The sequence below is a fragment of the Dasypus novemcinctus genome, chromosome 20 (assembly GCF_030445035.2).
Source record: "Dasypus novemcinctus isolate mDasNov1 chromosome 20, mDasNov1.1.hap2, whole genome shotgun sequence".
Lineage (NCBI taxonomy): Eukaryota > Metazoa > Chordata > Mammalia > Cingulata > Dasypodidae > Dasypus > Dasypus novemcinctus.
Window position 1 is genome coordinate 36,295,035 of NC_080692.1, and position 19,450 is coordinate 36,314,484.

The 19,450-nt window shown below is 35.1% G+C and overlaps 1 protein-coding gene across 16 annotated transcripts in view; it reads left to right on the forward strand.

Annotated features, from left to right (window-relative positions):
* The window catches only part of ATF7IP (activating transcription factor 7 interacting protein), a 111,960-nt gene that overhangs the window by 40,082 nt on the left and 52,428 nt on the right, over positions 1–19,450 (forward strand). For 10 of the 16 annotated variants that reach the window (XR_011646671.1, XR_011646672.1, XR_009182088.2 and 7 more), the window contains 4 exons: positions 9,149–10,626; positions 15,349–15,423; positions 17,292–17,437; positions 18,852–18,989. Coding sequence is in view for 10 of the 16 variants with exons in the window: in XM_004460324.5 (XP_004460381.1) it covers positions 9,149–10,626; positions 15,349–15,423; positions 17,292–17,437; positions 18,852–18,989 (1,837 nt within the window). In the remaining 6 variants the exon portion in view is untranslated. The remainder of the gene's footprint in view (positions 1–9,148; positions 10,627–15,348; positions 15,424–17,291; positions 17,438–18,851; positions 18,990–19,450) is intronic. The other 6 variants (XR_011646674.1, XR_011646670.1, XM_058282825.2 and 3 more) reach the window with 1 other exon arrangement.

Sequence of the window (19,450 nt, forward strand, 5' to 3'; positions counted from 1 at the left end):
AGGGAGTGAATGTGGCTCAAGCAGTTGAGTGCTTGCCTCCCACATGGTAGGTACTGGTTCAGTTCTGTTGCCTCCTGAAAAAACAGAAACAAACAGCAAGCAAAACAAATGAAAAAAAACCAACGCAGGGGAGCCAGTGCAGCTCAGTGGTTGAGCACCAGCTTCCCACATATGAGGTCCTGGTACCTCAAAAAAAACCCCAAAAAATAAAAAATCAATTGCTCATTTATGTGAGGGTTTATTTCTGACTGTCAGTTCTATTCCATTCATCTATATATCTGCCCTTAGGCCATTATCACATTGTCTTGATTGCTATAGCTTTGCATAATTTTTTTTTTTTTTAAGATTTTATTTTTATTTATTTCTCTCCCCTTCCCCTCCCCCCAGTTGTCTGCTTTCTGTGTCCATTCCCTGTGTGTTCTTCTGTGACCGCTTCTATCCTTATCAGCGGAACTGGGACTCTGTGTTTCATTTTGTTGCGTCATCTTTCTGTGTTAGTTCTCCATGTGTGCGGCGCCATTCTTGGGCAGGCTGCACTTTTTTTCGTGCTGGGCAGCTCTCCTTACGGGGCGCACTCCTTGCGTGTGGGGCTCCCCTATGTGGGAACACCCCAGCATGGCACGGCACTCCTTGCGCGCATCAGCACTGCGCATGGGCCAGCTCCACACGGGTCAAGGAGGTCCGGGGTTTGAACCGCGGACCTCCCATGTGGTAGGTGGATGCCCTAACCACTGGGCCAAGTCTGCTTCCCTGCAGTATGTTTTGAAAATGGAAAGTGAGAGTCTTCCAACTTTTTCTTTTTCAAGATTGTTTTGACTGTTCTGGGTCCCTTGCCTTTCTGTCAGAATTTTAAGTTCATTTTGTCAATTTCTGCCTAGAAGAGACTTGGGATTTTGATAGGGATTGCCTTGAATTTCCAGATACATGACTATGTTGTATCTTTCCATTTTTAAATAAATGTTAAAAATAAAAGTTAAATGCTCTTTAATTCCTTTCAAGAGCGTTTTGTTGTTTTCATAGTAATTTTGCACTTCTATTAAATTTGTTATTTTTTGAGATATTTTCTCTCATAAATAAAATTTTCTTATTTGATTTTATGTTCATTGCAATATATAGAAATATAATTGATTTTTGCATATTGATCTTGTATCCTGCAACTTGATAATCTAGTTCTAAAGTTTTTCAGTGGACTTTTCAGGGTTTTCAACATATAAGATGGTGCCATCTGAAAATACGGGTAAATTTACTTTTTCCTCTGCAAATCTGAATGCCTTTTATTTCATTTTCTTGCCTAATTGCTCTGGCTAGAACTTCCAGTACAGTATTAAAGAGAAGTGTTGAGAATAGGCATTAATGCTCCCTATCTTTAGGCAGGAGCATTCACCAGTGATTAAGATGTTAGCCCTGGGGTTTTTTTAGATGCCATTTTTAAGCCTTCCTTTCTTGGTTTGCTGAGTGAGTTCTGCTATTCTTAAATTAATTTTTAAACATGACTTAAGATTATCGAATATTTAGTAAGCCACCGATAATACTATTGTAGCTAATATATGAACTGGTCAGTACGTTGGTGAAATTGGGAAAGGAGTCTAATATCAGGTCTCATATATTGTGCAGGTGACCTTAAATGGTGTCTCCATTATCAAAAAGATATATAGAAGGGAATTGCAACAAATATAGTGGTGTACTTATTGTTCAGCAATCTGATGAAGTAAAATATCCTGTGGCAGCAAAATTTAAAGAATGAAATATATAAGAAAGTGCCTAGACTAATGAAAACAGGTGCTGAGTTGGAGCTCTCATTATCCTTATGAAGTTAAAAATATCTCTCTAATGGATGGCATGGCAGTAGCATGGTTATTGATATATTAATTCAGATCACATAAAGTACAAGCCTTTTCTTCAAGTTGTTAAACAAGCGAGAAAGAATATGATTTAGTATAGTGCCTGACTAACAGTTGCCTCTTGTTAAAGGTCAGTATCCTTTCCCCCTTTCATGGTGTGTAGTTTACTTTACTTAATGAAAAGGAAAGTTTAAAATATAACTCTATACTAAATGTCATTTAACAACATAAATACAATTGGAGTTCCTGTGTCAAAGATATATGAAGACCACATAGATTTTGCTTAAAGTTTTGCAAGGTTTTGTTAAGTTTATTTCATTAGCTATTCATAAATTCTGATTAATATAGTGTTTGTTTATGTGTGTGTCTGTGTGTGTGTATGAATTTTGATCCAACAGTACTGGCATCTCCTGTTTTGTTAGGGCTGTTTGGAAAGCAGTGCAGACCCTAGTTATTTAAACAAAAACAGAACAAAACACAAAACAAATAATAAACCTCACCATAGATCTGTTGTTCAAGCAGAGATTCTAATGAATACATTACTAGTATTTCTCAGTTTTGTTGTTCACATTTATTTTCACATCTGTTTGGGTTCTTGGAGAGCCCTTGCCCTCATGTGCTTCTCTTGTTGCTGGGCAAGGTTCCTGGTGCTAATGGCTGATTGGTGTGAGGCAATTACTGCTTTGAGCCAATCAGACAGTGAATTTCAGTTCTCTCACAGGACTGAAGCATTGAAGCAGCTCCTGATTTTTCCTATGGGGAGATCATATAAGCTAAGCATGGCTGCAGCAAGCTGCCTCTTGGGTATGTTTGAAAAATTACAAGGTTCGTCTGTCACTAAAGGGGAAATAACAGTTTTCAAACTTGTTTACTAAGAAATCTAAGTAGTGAATTTGAGAATAAATACATTCTGATGGTAGAATTCCTATTTAAAGAAAATAATTATATGTTTGAAAAACTATAGAATGATGTAATGTAAAAAAATTACAAGTCAGTTTACATGTTTACTTAGCTTTCCACACATTTGCTTTATTTCAGAAGCGGAGCTAATATAACCTGTTTCTACTCTTCTGCAAAAAAACAAAGTTAAGAAAAAGGAAGTAGTAATTATACTTATAACACTTAATATAGATTTCCCAGAATCAGACTTTTTAATTTGATTAGATGAACTAGTTTAAGTCAGTTCAGTGCAGTAGACAGCAAAACACTTTATAGTGCTATACACAGTAAATCTGAAAATTATTAACTTTTGGGATTCGAAATCTGTAACAATAGTCATAGATGAGTATGAAAAGAATCTTGCGTTATTTGAATTTAAAGTTTGCTAAATTTTTAGTTACAAATGTATAACATGTAGATGATTTTTTTAAATTGCTTGAATTTTGAAGATCCAGTGGGCAGAAAACTATGTTTTGTGTTTTTTTGTATTATCTTTGTTTAACTCATTCTCTGGGTAAGGAAATGATTCATATTTCTAGAAAAATTTATGGTCATTTGTTAAAGCAACATAAAATAGCCTAAAAGATCTAAGTCTTATTTATGCGTGTAGTGTATTTAACACGTTGTATGGATTTGACTTTATGCAAACTATGTTCTAGATTACTTATTTCAGACAAAGAACCACACTGAACTATTGCTAATCCAGGTTTTGTTTAACTAGGTTTCTCTGACCTTATTGTCTATCTCCTGTTGCTGGGCAGGAATCAGAATGCTGGCTGCTGATTGGCTGAGTTTGTGAGCAGCTCCTCAACAGCCACTTACATTCTTGAGCTTTTTGAGCACGCAGATTGTAGGCTAAGACATAACAGCTTTTGGAAATACTTCCCTTTTTTGTTTTTTAGCTGTGATCTTTTTGCTAGAAAGAAGAGTGAAAGGAGTGGGTGGAGGGGAATGAAGCAGAGAAGAAAAATGTTTTACTTGAAGAAGAGGTTCATTGGGCTTTCCTTTAAAAATAATTTATCAAATATTTGAAAATTTGTTTCCAAGCCAAAGAGACTTACTTGCAGGTAACACATCCTTCTCTGGTTATTTAAATATAAATTCCTTTGGTTAAGGTGGAAACCCTTGTTAATTGGAAACCCTTGTTAATACGTAGAAAGAGATTTTATTAGTGGCAGTATTTCCCCAGAGTTCTTGAATCTGAATATATAGAATAGGATCTTAAAAACATTTTTAACTGTCTTCCTCATGGAAAATATTTTCAGGGGAAACTAGTTCATCACGTTCTGCACAATAACTTCTAGATATGGCAGACATTTTCTGCTGTAAAATATGCTTTTTCTTGTGAAAAGAGATTACTGTCATGTGAAAGTTTCATGATTCTAGTGTTGCCACTAAAAAGTTAACATTTATATCATAAATAGTTTTTTGAGTGGCATCATAGTTCCAGATGATGGTATTTCAAATTATCCTAAGAAATGTTTTGTTGTGCTAATATAGCCAGAGACTTGTTTGCAGGTAACACACCCTTCTCAGAGTAGCTTAAATATGCTTTGTTTATGCAAAATAGATTTCTAAAAACAGACTGCTGATTGGTTTGCACATATGTGGCTGAACTAGTTTGAACTGGTTGTTCCTGCTACTTCCTTATTGCTTTGTCTGATTTTCATTGTGCGTAGAACCCATAAAAGATCTGATGAATGGCTGTAGTGTGCTCCCTTGTGGGCATAGATGGTAGTTATTCTGTAATTTTCTTTGTAGTGCTTTATTATTTACTGAATTTCATGGGAGTGTTGTATTATACTAATTTTTATAAAGTATTATTTTGTGGTGACATCTTAATATTTAACATGAGGTTTACTTATTGCATATTCTGATTAATATATAAATGACAAAATAATTAAGGAAAATTGTCTGACTCTAGTTTATACCTAAAAACATTATTTTGAATAGACATAGATGATTATGATGGTAATATTTATTGAGTGTTCACTACATTCTAAGTACTTAATATATAGAGTCTCATTTAATCCTTACCACAATCTTTTTAAAATAGCTGAAACTAAGACTTTGAAATATTAGGCAGCTTACCTAGTACCACACAGTAATTACATGGGAAAGCTGGAGTCCAAACCCATGTCTCTGCAGAGGTTGTGTTCTTAATTGGGTTATGAAAATTATGAAAATGTAGTTTTTAGAATTTTCACTTTTAATGCAACTGGTGATAGCTGCCAGCCAGCCATATAGTAGCCGAGAAATGTATTATTAGGTCAAAATCCAAAAGAATTGGAATTTTGTGTTTGAAACGATTTAAAGTTTAATCATGTTTCTCATATTATAAATTTATTTAGTGTATTTAGAATTAGTATTCTATCTTTTGTGGTAAAATTTTCAGTCAACATCACTTTAAAATAAGGAAAAAAGTCTTGAAGCTTAAATTTTAGACTGCAATTAATAATCCTTAAAATAGTATCTGTATTAGTCAGTCAAAGGAGTGCTAATGCAAAATACCAGAAATCTGGTTTATAAAGGGTATTTATTTGTGGTAGTAACTTACAGACACCAGGTCATAAAGCATAATTTACTTCCCTCATTAAAGTCTATTTCCATGTGTTGGAGCAAGATGTCTGCCAATGTTTGCCAGGGTTCAGGCTTCATGGGTTCCTCCCTTCCAGGGTCTTGCTTCTCTGGGCTCAGGGTTCCTCTCTTTCTGGGGCTTGCTTCTCTTTCCCCCAGGGCTTCTCTTTCCTCTGTGTGCTTACTTCCCTGGGCTCCAGCTTAAGACTTTGGCATCAGACTCCAACATCAAAACTCCATCATTAAAACCCCCAACTCGGTCCTTTGCCATAACATTTATCTGTGAGTCCCCACCCACCAAGGAGTGGAGACTCAGTGCCCTACCAATGTGGCCCAGTCAAAGACCTAATCATAACTTAATCATGCCCGGGTTCAGACATAATCCAGTATCTATTTTTGGAATTCGTAACAATATCAAACTGCTAGGTATCTGTGATAACTTTTAGTTTGAGGTTCCTATATTGGCCTCAAGAATAGGATAAACATTGTTTGATGCCCTTCATACAGAGACCACCAGGAACACACCTGCAGTTGTTTATTATCTGCTGCAAGAAGGTAGAATGCTCCCACAGGGAAACTAAGCATATCAGGAATAGAGAGTTAGTACAAATGTAATATAGTATTTGGGCCTTGGTTGCATTAGTTTGGGGAGAGTAAGGATGTGTGGAGCCTCACTGTAGATTGGGTGATGTCAGAATCTAGGGCAATTCTATCATTGGATATCTTAGTCTTATCAATAGGGAGAACAAACTCAGTTGAGGATAAAGCTGTAATTGGCTAAGATGTGGCAGTCATTTTATTTAGTGAGAGGAGATATCTTATTTGAGATTTTATGGATTGCGCAGTGGCCTTTTCTGAGCTGACTGTTCTGTGAGATTGTATATGTTCCAACAGAACAACATGGTAAGCATCAGATCAGTTAATAAAACTGAGGCTTCACTGTGAGCATCAGATAAGTTCTCAAACGTCAGGGGCTGCTTTTTTCCTTCTCAAGACAAATCAAGGCACTATTTCAAAGGAGCCCAGTAAATTGTCTTATCACTTCTTTTTTATTTTTCCTTGCTGTTTGGAATCTTCAAGTTTATCCTGTCATCATTCCTACAGTATTCATGATGATAAGTGGATATCCGTTATCAAAGAAATATTCTTGCCAGGAGCACATCTTAATCCTCAAAGAACACATTTGTTTCATTTCACTAATGGTTGGTGACCTGGTCTTTTTCCAGGATGAAATTCTTGCCTGTTCTTTTGCTTGCCTTATTTATTGCACTAGCTGGGTATTAGCATAGAAATGGCGATAGAGAAACTTTCCTTTTCTTGTCTTAGTTCTGATTTTATTTTACCATTAAATTTATTGTCTAGTTCTCTTTGTAGATACCCTTTATCAGATTGACTAAGTTTCTTTGTTTAGTTTTCTGAGAGTTTTAAAATCATGAGTCATTGTTGACTTTTGTCAAATGAATATTCTGTATTGTTGTGATACTTTGTTTTTTTCCTTTTGTTTATGTGGTGAATTATATTGCTGGATGTTTGAATGTGAACCCAAACTTTCATGTTTAAAATGAGCTTCATTTGGTTCTACTATTATTATAAGAAATAAGCTTTAAAGAAATCACAACGGAAATTAGAAACTATTTTAACATAATAATGAAAACATGACACATCAAAGTGTAAGATGTAACAAAAGCATTGCTTAGAGGAAAATTTATTGCTTTAAATGTGTATATTAGAAGAAAGGAAAGAAGGAAAACTAGTGATTAAACCTGAATCCCAAGGGAAAAAGTGGTAAATTAAACCCTTTTCAAAAAGTAAGAGATAGCAAAGAATAAATATTAGGGGAAAAATCAGTGAAAATAGAAAGTATATGGAAAACTGAGAAATATCAGCAAAGATAAAATTCATTCTTTGAAAATATTAAATGATAAAACCCTAACAAGGTTTATAAAAAGAAAAAAAAGAGCACAAATTAGTGTCCTTTTTTTGGTTAACCAACCTTCTTTGCTTCCTACCTGCCTCCCTCCCTTCCTTTTTTGGTAACAACTTTATTGAGATGTAATTTATATAGAATGCCTGTAACCATTTTTGCAGGCACCCACCATTCCCCCCGCCCCCTCAATCCTAGGCAGCCACTAATCTACATTGTATCTCTCTGTGGGTTTTGCCTATTCTGGACATGTCATATAAACAGACTATGTGACTTTTTTGAGTGGCTTTTTTTGTCATAATGTTTTCAAGATGCATGTTGTGGTATGAATCAGCACTTCATTCATTTTTATGGCCAAATATTCCTTTGTATGGCTAATACTACATTTTGTTTATCGCTAATCAATTGGTGAGTGAACACATGGGTTTCCACTTTTTTGGCCGTCATGAATAATGCTGCTATGAACATTCATGTATGACTTTTTGTGAGGGCATATGTGTGCATTTTTCTTCAGTATATACCTAGGGATGGAATTCCTGGGTTAAATTTGACATGTTAAGGAACTACCGGACTGGTTTCCAAAGCGTCTGCACCATTAAATATTCCCACCAGCTATACATGGTGAAGGTTCCATCTCCACCTCCTCATCAAGTTGTTATTCTCTGTTCTTTTGATTATAGCCATCTTAGTAGGTGTGAAGGAGTATCTTATTGTGGTTTTTGATTTTGCATTTTTCTGATGACTAATGATGTTGGTTGGGCAAAAATACACAAATGTGATTATTGGCCATTTGTATATCTTTTTTGGAGAAATGTTTATTGCCAATTTAAAAATGGAATTATCTGTGTTTTTATTATTGTTACAATAATTCATTTTATATTGTCTGTAGTATGCCTTTATGGTACAGATAATTTGCAAATATTTTTTCCCATTTGTGTGGGTTCTCTTTTACTTTCTTGATGTCTTTTTTTTTTTTTTGAAGATTTATTTTTTATTTATTTCTCTCCCTTCCCTGCCCTGCCCACCCCCCCAGTTGTCCACTTTCTGTGTCCATTCGCTGTGTGTTCTTCTGTGTCTGCTTGTGTTCTTGCAGCAGCACCTGGATTCTGTGTCTCGTTTTGCTGCGTCATCTTGCTGCGTCAGCTCTCTGTGTGTGCGGCACCATTACTGGGCAGGCTGCGCTTTTTTCGCACTGGGAGGCTCTCCTTATGGGGCGCACTCCTTGTGCGTATCAGCACTGCACATAGGCCAGCTCATCACAGGGGTCAGGAGGCCCTGGATTTGAACCTTGGACCTCCCATGTGGTAGGGAGGCACCCTATCCTTTGGGCCAAATCCGCTTCCCGGTAATAATATCTTGATAATAAATTTATTGTTCCATTAATCTAGATGTGTCCCAGGTTGCAAATGAAACCTTTCTTTACATGTTCCTTAATTCTCCCTTCTCTGTTTCCTTGTATCTGTGCCTCTTTCCCAATACCCTACTGCTTTTGTTCTTATGGGTTTGTGGTTTTTTTTCATTTCCTTTGTTTAAATAAATTATTTACCATCTACTTTTTTTATGCCCATATGTCTTTCATGCTTTGTGAATTCCATTAACTTGAGAATGAAAACTAGTCCCTTTTTCCCTTTAATTCTTCTTAGTAATTGATTTTCTGGTGTGAAATATGCTCATTATCAATTTTGTTTTACGTAAATCCAGTAAATATGGAAATTAAGCATCAAGGATTATGATGTTTTCTATATGTCATTTTAAATTTCCATTAAGTGCTGGTTGGCTTCACTTGGAAGCTCAGTTTGCGGTGCATCTATAATTTGGTGGTGTTTGTTTCAATTATTAAACTCTTTCTCTCTCTCTCTCTTTAAAGATTCAAAATGGATAGTATAGAAGAACCTCAGAAAAAAGTTTTTAAGGCTCGAAAAACAATGAGAGTGAGTGATCGTCAACAGCTTGAAGCAGTGTACAAGGTGAAAGAAGAATTGTTGAAAACTGATGTCAAGCTGTTAAATGGTAACCATGAAAATGGAGACTTGGATCCAACCTCACCTTTGAATAATATGGATTATATTAAAGACAAAGAAGAGGTGAATGGCATTGAAGAGCTTTGTTTTGACCCTGAAGAAAGTAAAACAGAATGGAAAGAAACAACTTGTATCCTAAATGTTACTGTAAAAAGCAAGCAGGATGATGATTTAAATTGTGAACCTTTGTCTCCAAATCGTATAACTTCTGAACCAGCCTCTAAACTGACTTCTGAACCATCTTCTGGTGACCCAGCCTCTGGTGATCTGGTCTCTGGAGATTCAGCTTCTGGTGATCTGGCCTCTGGAGTGCTGGCGTCCTGTGACCCCAACTCAGGTGATCTCCCCTTAGGTGATCCCACCGCCTGTGATCCCGCCTCCGGGGATCCTATCTCTGATGGGCCCTCCTCCAGTGATCCTGCCTCTGGCGATCCTGCCTCTGATGATCCTGTCTCCAGTGAACCTGTCTCTGATGAATCCCCCTCCAGTGAATCAGCCTCTGGTGAACTCGGCTCTAGGGAACCAGCTTTTGGTGATCCAGCTTCTGGAGCACTGGTCTCTGATGATCCAGCTTCTGTTGAACTGGCCTCTGGTGAATGTACTTCTGAACAAGCTATTGATCACACCTTTGTACCAGTTTGTGAACCAGTTCCTGTACCAGTTTGTGAACCGGTTCCTGAAACTGACCATACAGAGCCTAATAGCAATAAAGATGATGATTTTTTGGAAAAAAATAGGGTTGATGAAAAGTTAGACCAAATTCCAAGTGAGGACTCATTTGAAGAGAAAAATAAAGATGACAGTAATATTGATATTAATGAAGGAACTCTAGAATCAACTGATACAATGATTTGTTCAGATCTACCTCCTGAAAATGGAAAGAAGGTAGATGAAGATGCTGTCACTCTTGGAGAAGAGGCTATATCTAGTAGTATGGAAATTGACCTAGGTGTAAAGAATGAAGGTGAAAAATCTGCAGAACTTGCAGAAACCATTAATGAAAATGTTATAGAAGATGACAAAAATGAGAATATCTTAGAAAACACAGATTCTATGGAGACAGATGAAATCATTCCTATTTTAGAAAAGCTTGCACCTGCTGAAGATGAGCTTACTTGCTTTTCTAAAACTTCTCTCCTTCCAATTGATGAGACACATCCTGATTTAGAAGAGAAAATGGAAGGTTCTTTTGGTTCACCATCTAAACAAGAAAGTAGTGAGAGTTTGCCAAAAGAAGCCTTTTTGGTCCTCTCTGATGAAGAGGATGTTTCTGGTGAAAAAGATGAGTCTGAAGTTATATCGCAAAATGAGATATGCTCTGCAGGTTAGCAGGTTATTTAAATTTTAAAGATTTTTATTAACGTTAATGAAAACAAAATTTTACATTTCTTTTAGTTGGAGAGAAAAAGTTGAGAATGGTGGTGACTAGAGAGATCTCGCTGATTTCAGAATTACAAAGAACCTAAACTGTTAGCAGCATTGTACTATGTGCTAAGAAGGGAGATAAAATAAGTAGGAAAATACCACCCTTGCCCTAAATATAAATAATAATTTCAAGTCATTACACATTTGATCAAAGTCCTAACAGTTGTTCTTTCTTGCTGTCACTTAGCAAACAGTTATCACTTAGAATTTACAAAATGTATTAGTTTATTTGCTACAAGTTTAATCATATTTTCAATTAATATTCCACTGAAAACTGATTCTTGAATTCCTTTGTCCAGGTAATGGCACTGTTTTTGCCTGAAGCTAGAAACCTTGAAACCCTACTAAAGGTTTTTATCCATTTGGTTCCTCAGCTCTCTTGATTTTACCCAAATTCTTCCCTTCCTCCTGATATTCTGAATGATCTTTGTATAACCCAGATATTTTATTTGGTTGTGTATCTTCCTTTCATTAGATCCCTATTACTCTATATTTTTATGAAAGGTATATAAACTTTGTGATTTGCTCAGTGCCTGTATCTCCCATTACTTTCATTTTCCTACAGAAAAAAGAGAGAACAAGAAAAATCCTATTTTGCTTTTAGGATCAAACCCAACCATCATTCCTGTATGAAACCTTTTCAGTCCTGACTGGCATAAATAACATATTGTACCACATTCTCTTAGAATTAGAGCTCCATTAGAGGACTGATCTTTCTAGCATGAAACACAGCATCTGGATAATAGTTTCTTTAAAGAAACAAAAGGAGGCAGGCTTATCCTACCACCTTTGGGAGGGAGAAATTTTTTCTTATTAAAAGCTGATTTCATTTCCAGAGAGCATTCTTTCATTCACTATACCTCTGTAGAGGGACAGGCCAGCTTCTTGGTTTTGGGGAGTTAAAGATAAAATTCAGTATCATAGTCCCATACCTCAAGATGTAGACAGTAATTAAATCACAGGTTACTAAATATAGTGCGATGAATATATTGATAATATTGGTATTCTGGGGACTTTGAGGAGGGTAACTTCACAAGAACACAAGATGTATTTAGGGAAGCACTTGTCTTTGAGTATCTGTGTAGCATAGCTTTTTGTTTGTTTTTAAAGGATACTGGGGTCTGAACCCAGGACCTCATACATGGAAAGCAAGTGCTTAACCACTGAGCTATATCTGCTCCCTGTAACATAGGTTTTAATGAGCATCATCTCTCTTAATGGCAGTTCTATCCTTCTGCTTGCTTAGACCAAAACTTTAGAGTCATTATCTGTCTCACACCCCAAATCAGGAAATCCTATTGTCTGTACCATCAGAATAGATCTAGAATCTAATCTCTTCTTACCACCTTAATTGATATTGCTCCTGCTCTGAGCCACCAGGCCAAAACACTGCCTGGCACATAGTTAGTGCTCATTAAATATTTGTAGAGTGAAAGAATGATTGATAGTGCAAGAAGAATATATCATAAAGGATCTTGGTTTTACAGTGCTAAAACATTCTCATGGCACTTGAAGCACTTGGGAGCAATTGAAGAATTTGAAACAATGATATGAAATGTGCATTTTGGAAAAGTGAAAAAGTTCACAGTATTTAGGTTGAACTTCACTCATTCAGTAAGCATTTATATAGAAATTGGTCTTGTGGCAAGAACTTAAGCCCTGTAGCAATCTGAATAAGGCAGTCATAACAAATTGCAGTTTGTAATTTAAGGAGTTTATACATTTTTCTTTTATGTCAGAATCTTGGGATTGGAGACCAACCCACACACACAGTGCTATTAAATGCAGAGTGATCTGTGTTGTCTATTTTTATATATTTGGCTTTTCTTTGTGAAACCTCCTATTCCTATACATTGGTATGTGCGTTGCAGGTTTTTCTTTTCAGAGTTGAGTGAAGGCAGGTTTTCGAAGGGGGAATATAGGAGATTGATCAATTTAAAATGATTATTGTTGCCCAAGTTAGATATATGACTGGATTTCAGGGTGGAGGCCTGGACAGGAGAGAAAAATTTAAGAGTAGATAGCATATAGACATTAGTTGGAATCCTGTGATTAGATGGGTAAATGGAAATAGAGAAGAGAAGTGGTTTAAGTGTTGAGCACTTTGCATCCAGTGTTTGGAGGTTCAGGAGATAATGAAGAACCAGCCACGGAAACCTAGAAAGAGCAGCTGCTGAGGTAGGGGAAAAAACAGGAGAGTGTTGTCTCTTAAAAGTCAAGAGTATGTTTCAATGAAGAAGTGAGTAACTCAATTGTATTTACTCTTGTCAAACTTTGCTGTGTGTTAAAGTAAGGTGGAGGACATATTTAACAACTTGGAGATCATTGGTGACCTTGACAAGGCGCTGTGTTTTGGAGAATGGTGGAATTCAAAGCTTGTTGGGAATTGGGTTTAAGAGACAGTGGTGGGGATTGGGTATGGGTCAGTGGTTGAGCACATGCTTCCCATGTATGAGGTCCCAGGTTCAATCCCCAATTTCTGCCAATAAAATAAAAATAAAAATAGAAGAGACAGTGGAAGGAGAGGAATTGAAGACAATAAAATATAGGTAACTATTTTCTGTTGGAATTTCTCCCTTGCCCATTTTTCTAATTGGTGTATTGTCTTCAATTAATTTATAGGAATTTTTTGTTTAGTTTTAAATATTCTTGTAGTGCCAGTAATCTAAGTCAGGGGATTGGCAAACTATGGGCTCTGGACCTTGCTTGATTTTTGCAAATAAAGTTTTATAGGAACATTCCCATGCCCAATTATTTACATGTTATTTATTGTTTATGACTGATTTCTGCCACAAGGACAGAGCTGAGTAGTTGTGACAGAGCATGTAGCCCACAGACCTAAAATATTTTTTTATTTGGCCATTTGCAGAAAAAGATTGTGATAACTTGATGTAAGGCAACAGTTTTGTCCATATTGCCTTAAAGTTCTCTAAAGTATAATTGTGAAAATGGAGAACTCCGTAAAATAAATTCTATTTTTAATCCTCTACAGCGTACTTTTTCTGCTTTTAGTTAACATGGGATTTTATTAAAGTTATCATTCACAAGATGGATATTCACCATCCAATTTGTCTCAGTTCTTTCCTACAGGTTTTTCAGGGTTACCAAAATTATAAGATCTGTTGTCTGCCCTTAGTGAGTACCCTGTCTGGTGTGATTGAGTGGAAAGAACACAAATAGAAATGAATGTGAGAACATGCCACATTGTAATGAGGCTATACCAAGAAGTCCAGAGGAATTATAATACGACCTATCTGTGAGTGAAGACAGATCCGAAAAGACATTGTTAGCCTGAAATATTTGGATGAGTTGCTAGATTATTTAGGAGTTGATTCAGAATTATTTAGATACCACTGGAAATTATATATAAAAATGTCTGAATGTGTGTTAGCCTGAAATATTTAGTAGTAGGATTATTTAGTAGTAGATTCAGAATTATTTCGATACCACTGGAAATTGTATATAAAAATGTCTGGATGTGTGGACTTTTTTTTATTGTTCTGAGCTTGCTGAAGGTGTCCATTTTCCGATTCTCTAGAGACTTTGTGAGCAAAAATTGAGAAATAAAGGGGCTTCTCTCTGAAGAATGTGTTAATACCATTTTTTAAATTCCAAGTTCTTTCCATTACATAATATATTCTAAAATCCCAGTGAGAGTTTTTAAGTGTTAGGAAACCAGTCATGTCTTTTTGGCGTATCTGAAAAATGGGAGTTGGGTGACAGTAGATTTTTGAGTAAAATGAAGTAAGCTTAAGCTAAGCTTGAAATACCTGGTTGAGTCCTTGTTTTCAATTCTTTGGGTATGTGTACTTAGGAGTAGAATTGCTGGATCATATGGTAATTCTGTAGTTAACTTTTTGAGGAACCGCCACATTGTTTTTACAGCAGCTATTACTACCATTTTATATTCCCCAACAACATACTAAGGTTCCTATTTCTCTGCATCCTTGTCAGTACTTGTTTTCCCTCTTTTTTTTTTTTTAAAAAAAGAAATACCCTTTTAGTGGGTATGAGGTGGTATATCATTGTGGTTTTGATTTGCATTTCCATAATGACTAATGATAGAGCAACTTTTCATGTGCCTATTGACTGGCCATTTGTATGGAGAAATGTTTAAGTCTTTAGCCCATTTTTTAATTTTGTTGTTGTCTTTTTATTGTTGAGTTGTAGGAGTTCTTTGTATGTTTTGTGTGGTTTCCAAACATTTTTTCATGTTCTGTTGGTTGTCTTTTTGTTTTTATAATAATGTCCTTTGAGGCACAAAAGTTTTTCATTTTGGAGAAGTATAATTTTTTTTTCTTTTGTTGCTTATGCTTTTAGTGTAAAGTTTGACAATCCATTGCCTAATACAAGGTTTTGAGGATATCTCTGCTTTCTTTGATCTTTATAGTTCTGGTTCTTACATTTAGGTCATTGATCCATTTTCCATTAATTTTTGTATATTGTATGAAGTTTGCTCATTCATTTCTAGTAGTTCATTCTCCCTTTTTATTCTTTCAATTCCGCTTTTTGGGATTCTTATTTCATAAATATTAACTGGATAGTTAACGGAAATGAGAATTACAATGAACTATAATGAATTCCAATGGAAATAACATTTTCTCTTCTCTTCTTGTTACAGCAGAAGTAGAAAGTAATGAAAAGGATAGCAAACCTGAGGAAGAAGAGCACGCGCTAGAGGAAAGACCTGAGAAAAGTATGCATGTACAAACTGAACTAGTTTGAAAAATTATAATAGTTCAGTGTTTTTTAAGGCCATGAAATATACCTTTCTGTTGTCTATGAGATGATGGTAATATTTTGCAACTTAAGTAAGCCATAATTAAGTAATTTTGTTAATGGTTTAGGGTTTTTGAAAATATAAAAATATTTCATATACTTGAGTCTTTTCTTATGTTTTGTAATGCTCTACAAAAAAAAGATTTAGGGCTTGTAGTAGGTTGTTCTCAGTATTTTGAGAGAAATTGCTTTAAATTTATATTTTGAGCATGGAATTACAAGATTTCTGTCTTGGGAAGCGGACTTGGCCCAGTGGTTATGGCGTCCATCTACCACATAGAAGGTCTGCGGTTCAAACCCTGGGCCTCCTTGACCCATGCAGAGCTGACCCACGCACAGTGCTGATGTGTGCAAGGAGTGCCGCCCCACACAGGGGTGTTCCTCACGTAGGGGAGCTCCACACACAAGGAGTGCGCCCGCAAGGAGAGCTGCCCAGCACAAAAGAAAGTGCAGCCTGCCCAGGAATGGCGTCACACACATGGAAAGATGACACAACAAAAAGAAACACAGATTCCCGTGCCGCTGACAACAACAGAAGTGGACAATGAAGAACACTCAGCAAATAGACACAGAGAACAGACAACCAGGGCAGGGAAGGGGAGAGAAATAAATAAATAAATAAATCTTAAAAAAAAAAAAAAGATTTCTATCTGGGCTGATATAAGTGAATAGAAGTATGTGTTTCAGTCTGTTTAGGTTCTTAAGCCTCACAGGAAGGGGAAATGATAGAACCGAGTGCCATTAGATTTATAGGAAAGACCACTGGAATAAAAATTAGGAAAACTGGGTTCTGTAACTCACCATCATACTGCTCTTTATTTATGACCATGAGCAAGTTATGATTATAAGAGAATACCCCAAGTGGAACTGGATATAAAGGTAGGCACATACACATATGTGAGATAGAATCAGATATGGTCAGATAGGATATTTGCTTTTGAAAGTTGTGAAGATTTTAGTGTTTTAATTTTCTGAAGTTGAAACTAAAATAAGATAAAATTATATATGAGCTCATGAATGTTACCAGTATTTGAATAGAAATTTTATAAGTGAAAGTCTTTGAATGCCTAGTCTTAATCAAGTGTACTTTAAAAACAACATTCATTTTATTATTTCTATATATTTGAAATTCATTAAGATATACTAAGGGTTACTATTATTGTTATTTTCCTAAGCAAAAGAATTAAATAATTAAGGCTACACAGTTGTTAGAAATCTATGGCTGGGGAGCAGATGTGACTAAAGCAGTTGAACGTCTGCTTCCCACATAGGAGGTCCTGGGTTCCGTCCCTGGTGCTTCCTAAAAACAAACAAAAACACAGAAAAGCAAAGAAAATAAAAACAACTCAGGGGAACCGAGGTGGCTCAGGGTTGAGTGCCAGCTTCCTGCATACGAGGTCCAGGGTTTAATCCCCGGCCCCAGTACCAAAAAACAAACAGTGACCTGAGAGTAAATAACTATATTTTATTAGAGGATTCATGCATACTTTGAAATTTATCATAGTTAATGAATATGAGAAGAATAAGATGATTTCATATTGCCTAGCAATTATTATACACTTCTCCATCTTAATTTAAAGTTTTCAAGGAAAGAAGGTTAAGAAGTTCTAATTTATCATGTTGAAAATCATTTCAAGTTTAAAGCTACTGAAAGCTATATACCTTCTTAATTCAAAAAATAAAATGATTATGAATGCTATTATGATAAAAACTATATTTTGTTGATAGAGTATAGGCATTAAGGTCTTTAGTAAAGACATCTAATAATTGTTTTTTTATTTTCAGATGAATTTTCCAGAAGAAAACGTTCTAAATCTGAGGACATGGACAGTGTCCATTCCAAACGCCGTCGATATATGGAAGAAGAATATGAAGCAGAATTTCAAGTAAAGATTACAGCCAAAGGAGACATTAACCAGAAGCTACAAAAGGTGTTATTGATTATAAAATAAAAGCCCTATTAAATAAAAACCTACCATGTTCTTTATTCTGTTAGGTCTTTGACATTATTCTATATTTGACTGATATATTTGTTGTAGAAAGAGAGAACTTGAAGAAAATGTTTGGGCTTATAGTGTATTATTATCTTTTATAACTTATTTAAAAAATTTTCTTTGACAATTTTATGATGCCATTGTTTTTTGGGACTTTATAGTGATTATCAAAATTGAAGGGAAATATGACTAGTTTTCTTTATTTGCTTTTAGTAATAAAAATTAATATTGATTTTCTGTTTTTCTTCCCAATTGAACTTTTTATAATGAAAAGGAAGGATTAAAGTCTTATATAACAACATTTTATTCTTTATAATAAGCTGGTTTCATGACTATAAATCTGTACATTGTAAAATCTTTCTTAACTATTAATAAGTTACGGTCAAGGCTTTAGAAAGAGTAGGGATAGGGAATACTCATAGTACAGATTTGGGGAATTTCCCTCTATATCTGTCTGATCATAGCTACAAATAATGAAAATATGCAGTTTTCATATATTTTTCAAAGTGTGTTCACAAACATTTAAAATCTTTTGAAAAAGGAATATGAAACAAGTAAAATTAATTTTTGAAGACTTTATATTTTTATGATGAAATTATAAATAATATAGTCTTTAGACTATATTTTAGACAGTGTTTTTCCACTAAGATATAGTACAAATATTTGTACTATAAAAAGGAATGAGGACATGAAACATTAGCTTTCCCCCAGTTTCTTTTTATTTATCATTTATTTGTCCCAATTTCCTTTTTTTGTGAATGTAGATATGGTGAAAGAATTTTGAAAACTTTTACGTATACTGCAGGTGTACACCTCTAGAACAGTGTTACTCAAGTGTGATTCATCGGCATGCACCAGTCTCCTGTTTATGATGGGTTCTTGATTAAATAATATAAAAAATTTAGAGTGGGCATTTAAAAATATTTTAAAGAATTTTGATATTGTTGCAACATTTTTAGTGTATCCCACTAAAATAACAATCTGTAAAAGATTGGAAATTTTTAAAACTGGTCCTTTCCTTTAACTGACACCTTTAAATGACTCGAAAATGACTTCCCCAAATCATGCATCTTAGGAAATATGGGAGGGGAAATACTAAAACTCAAATTGTAAATTATTTTTTAAAATTTTACCTTCTGAAAATTGTCTATATTTAGAATATCTTATCCTCTTGAGGCAGGTTTTTCTATGTAAAAACTGATGATTTCAGCAGATAGCATTACATTTTGTATGCTGGCATGTTTCTTTTATTAAACTAGTTATTACATTATTATCTTAATAAAGGATATATATCATTTTCTGCATGTCTAAAGACATTCTTTGATAGTAACAAAGATGTATCTGTCTTTAGGTTATACAGTGGTTGCTGGAAGAAAAATTGTGTGCACTACAGTGTGCTGTATTTGATAAGACTTTGGCAGAATTGAAAACAAGAGTAGAAAAGATTGAATGTAACAAGAGGCATAAAACAGTTCTTACAGAACTACAGGTTTGTACATGTCTTGAATTGTATATTCTAGTTGGATATATTGTATAAAAAATTTTTTTTAAGTTTATAAATTTATTTTGGGGGCTGCATATTCCAAGTTAACTAGAAAATACTTAAATTCTAACTTTTAGAATAGAAGGAGCCTCAGAAATTATCTTACTGCTTTTTAATTTAATTTTTATTGTAGAAGTTGTGGGTTTACAGAAAAATCATGCATAAAATACAGAATTACCATATGCCATATACCACCTGTATTAGTCAGCCCAAGAGGTACTGATGCAAAGTATCCAAAATCTATTGATTTTTATAAAGGGTATTTATTTGGTGTAAAAGCTTGGTATTACAAGGCCCTGAAAAGTCCAACTGAAGGTTGTTTTTCTCACCAAAGTCGGCTGCCACATGTTGAAAGAAGTTGGTTGCTGAACTCTGTGAGGGTTCAGCCTTCTTCCCTCTTAGCTACA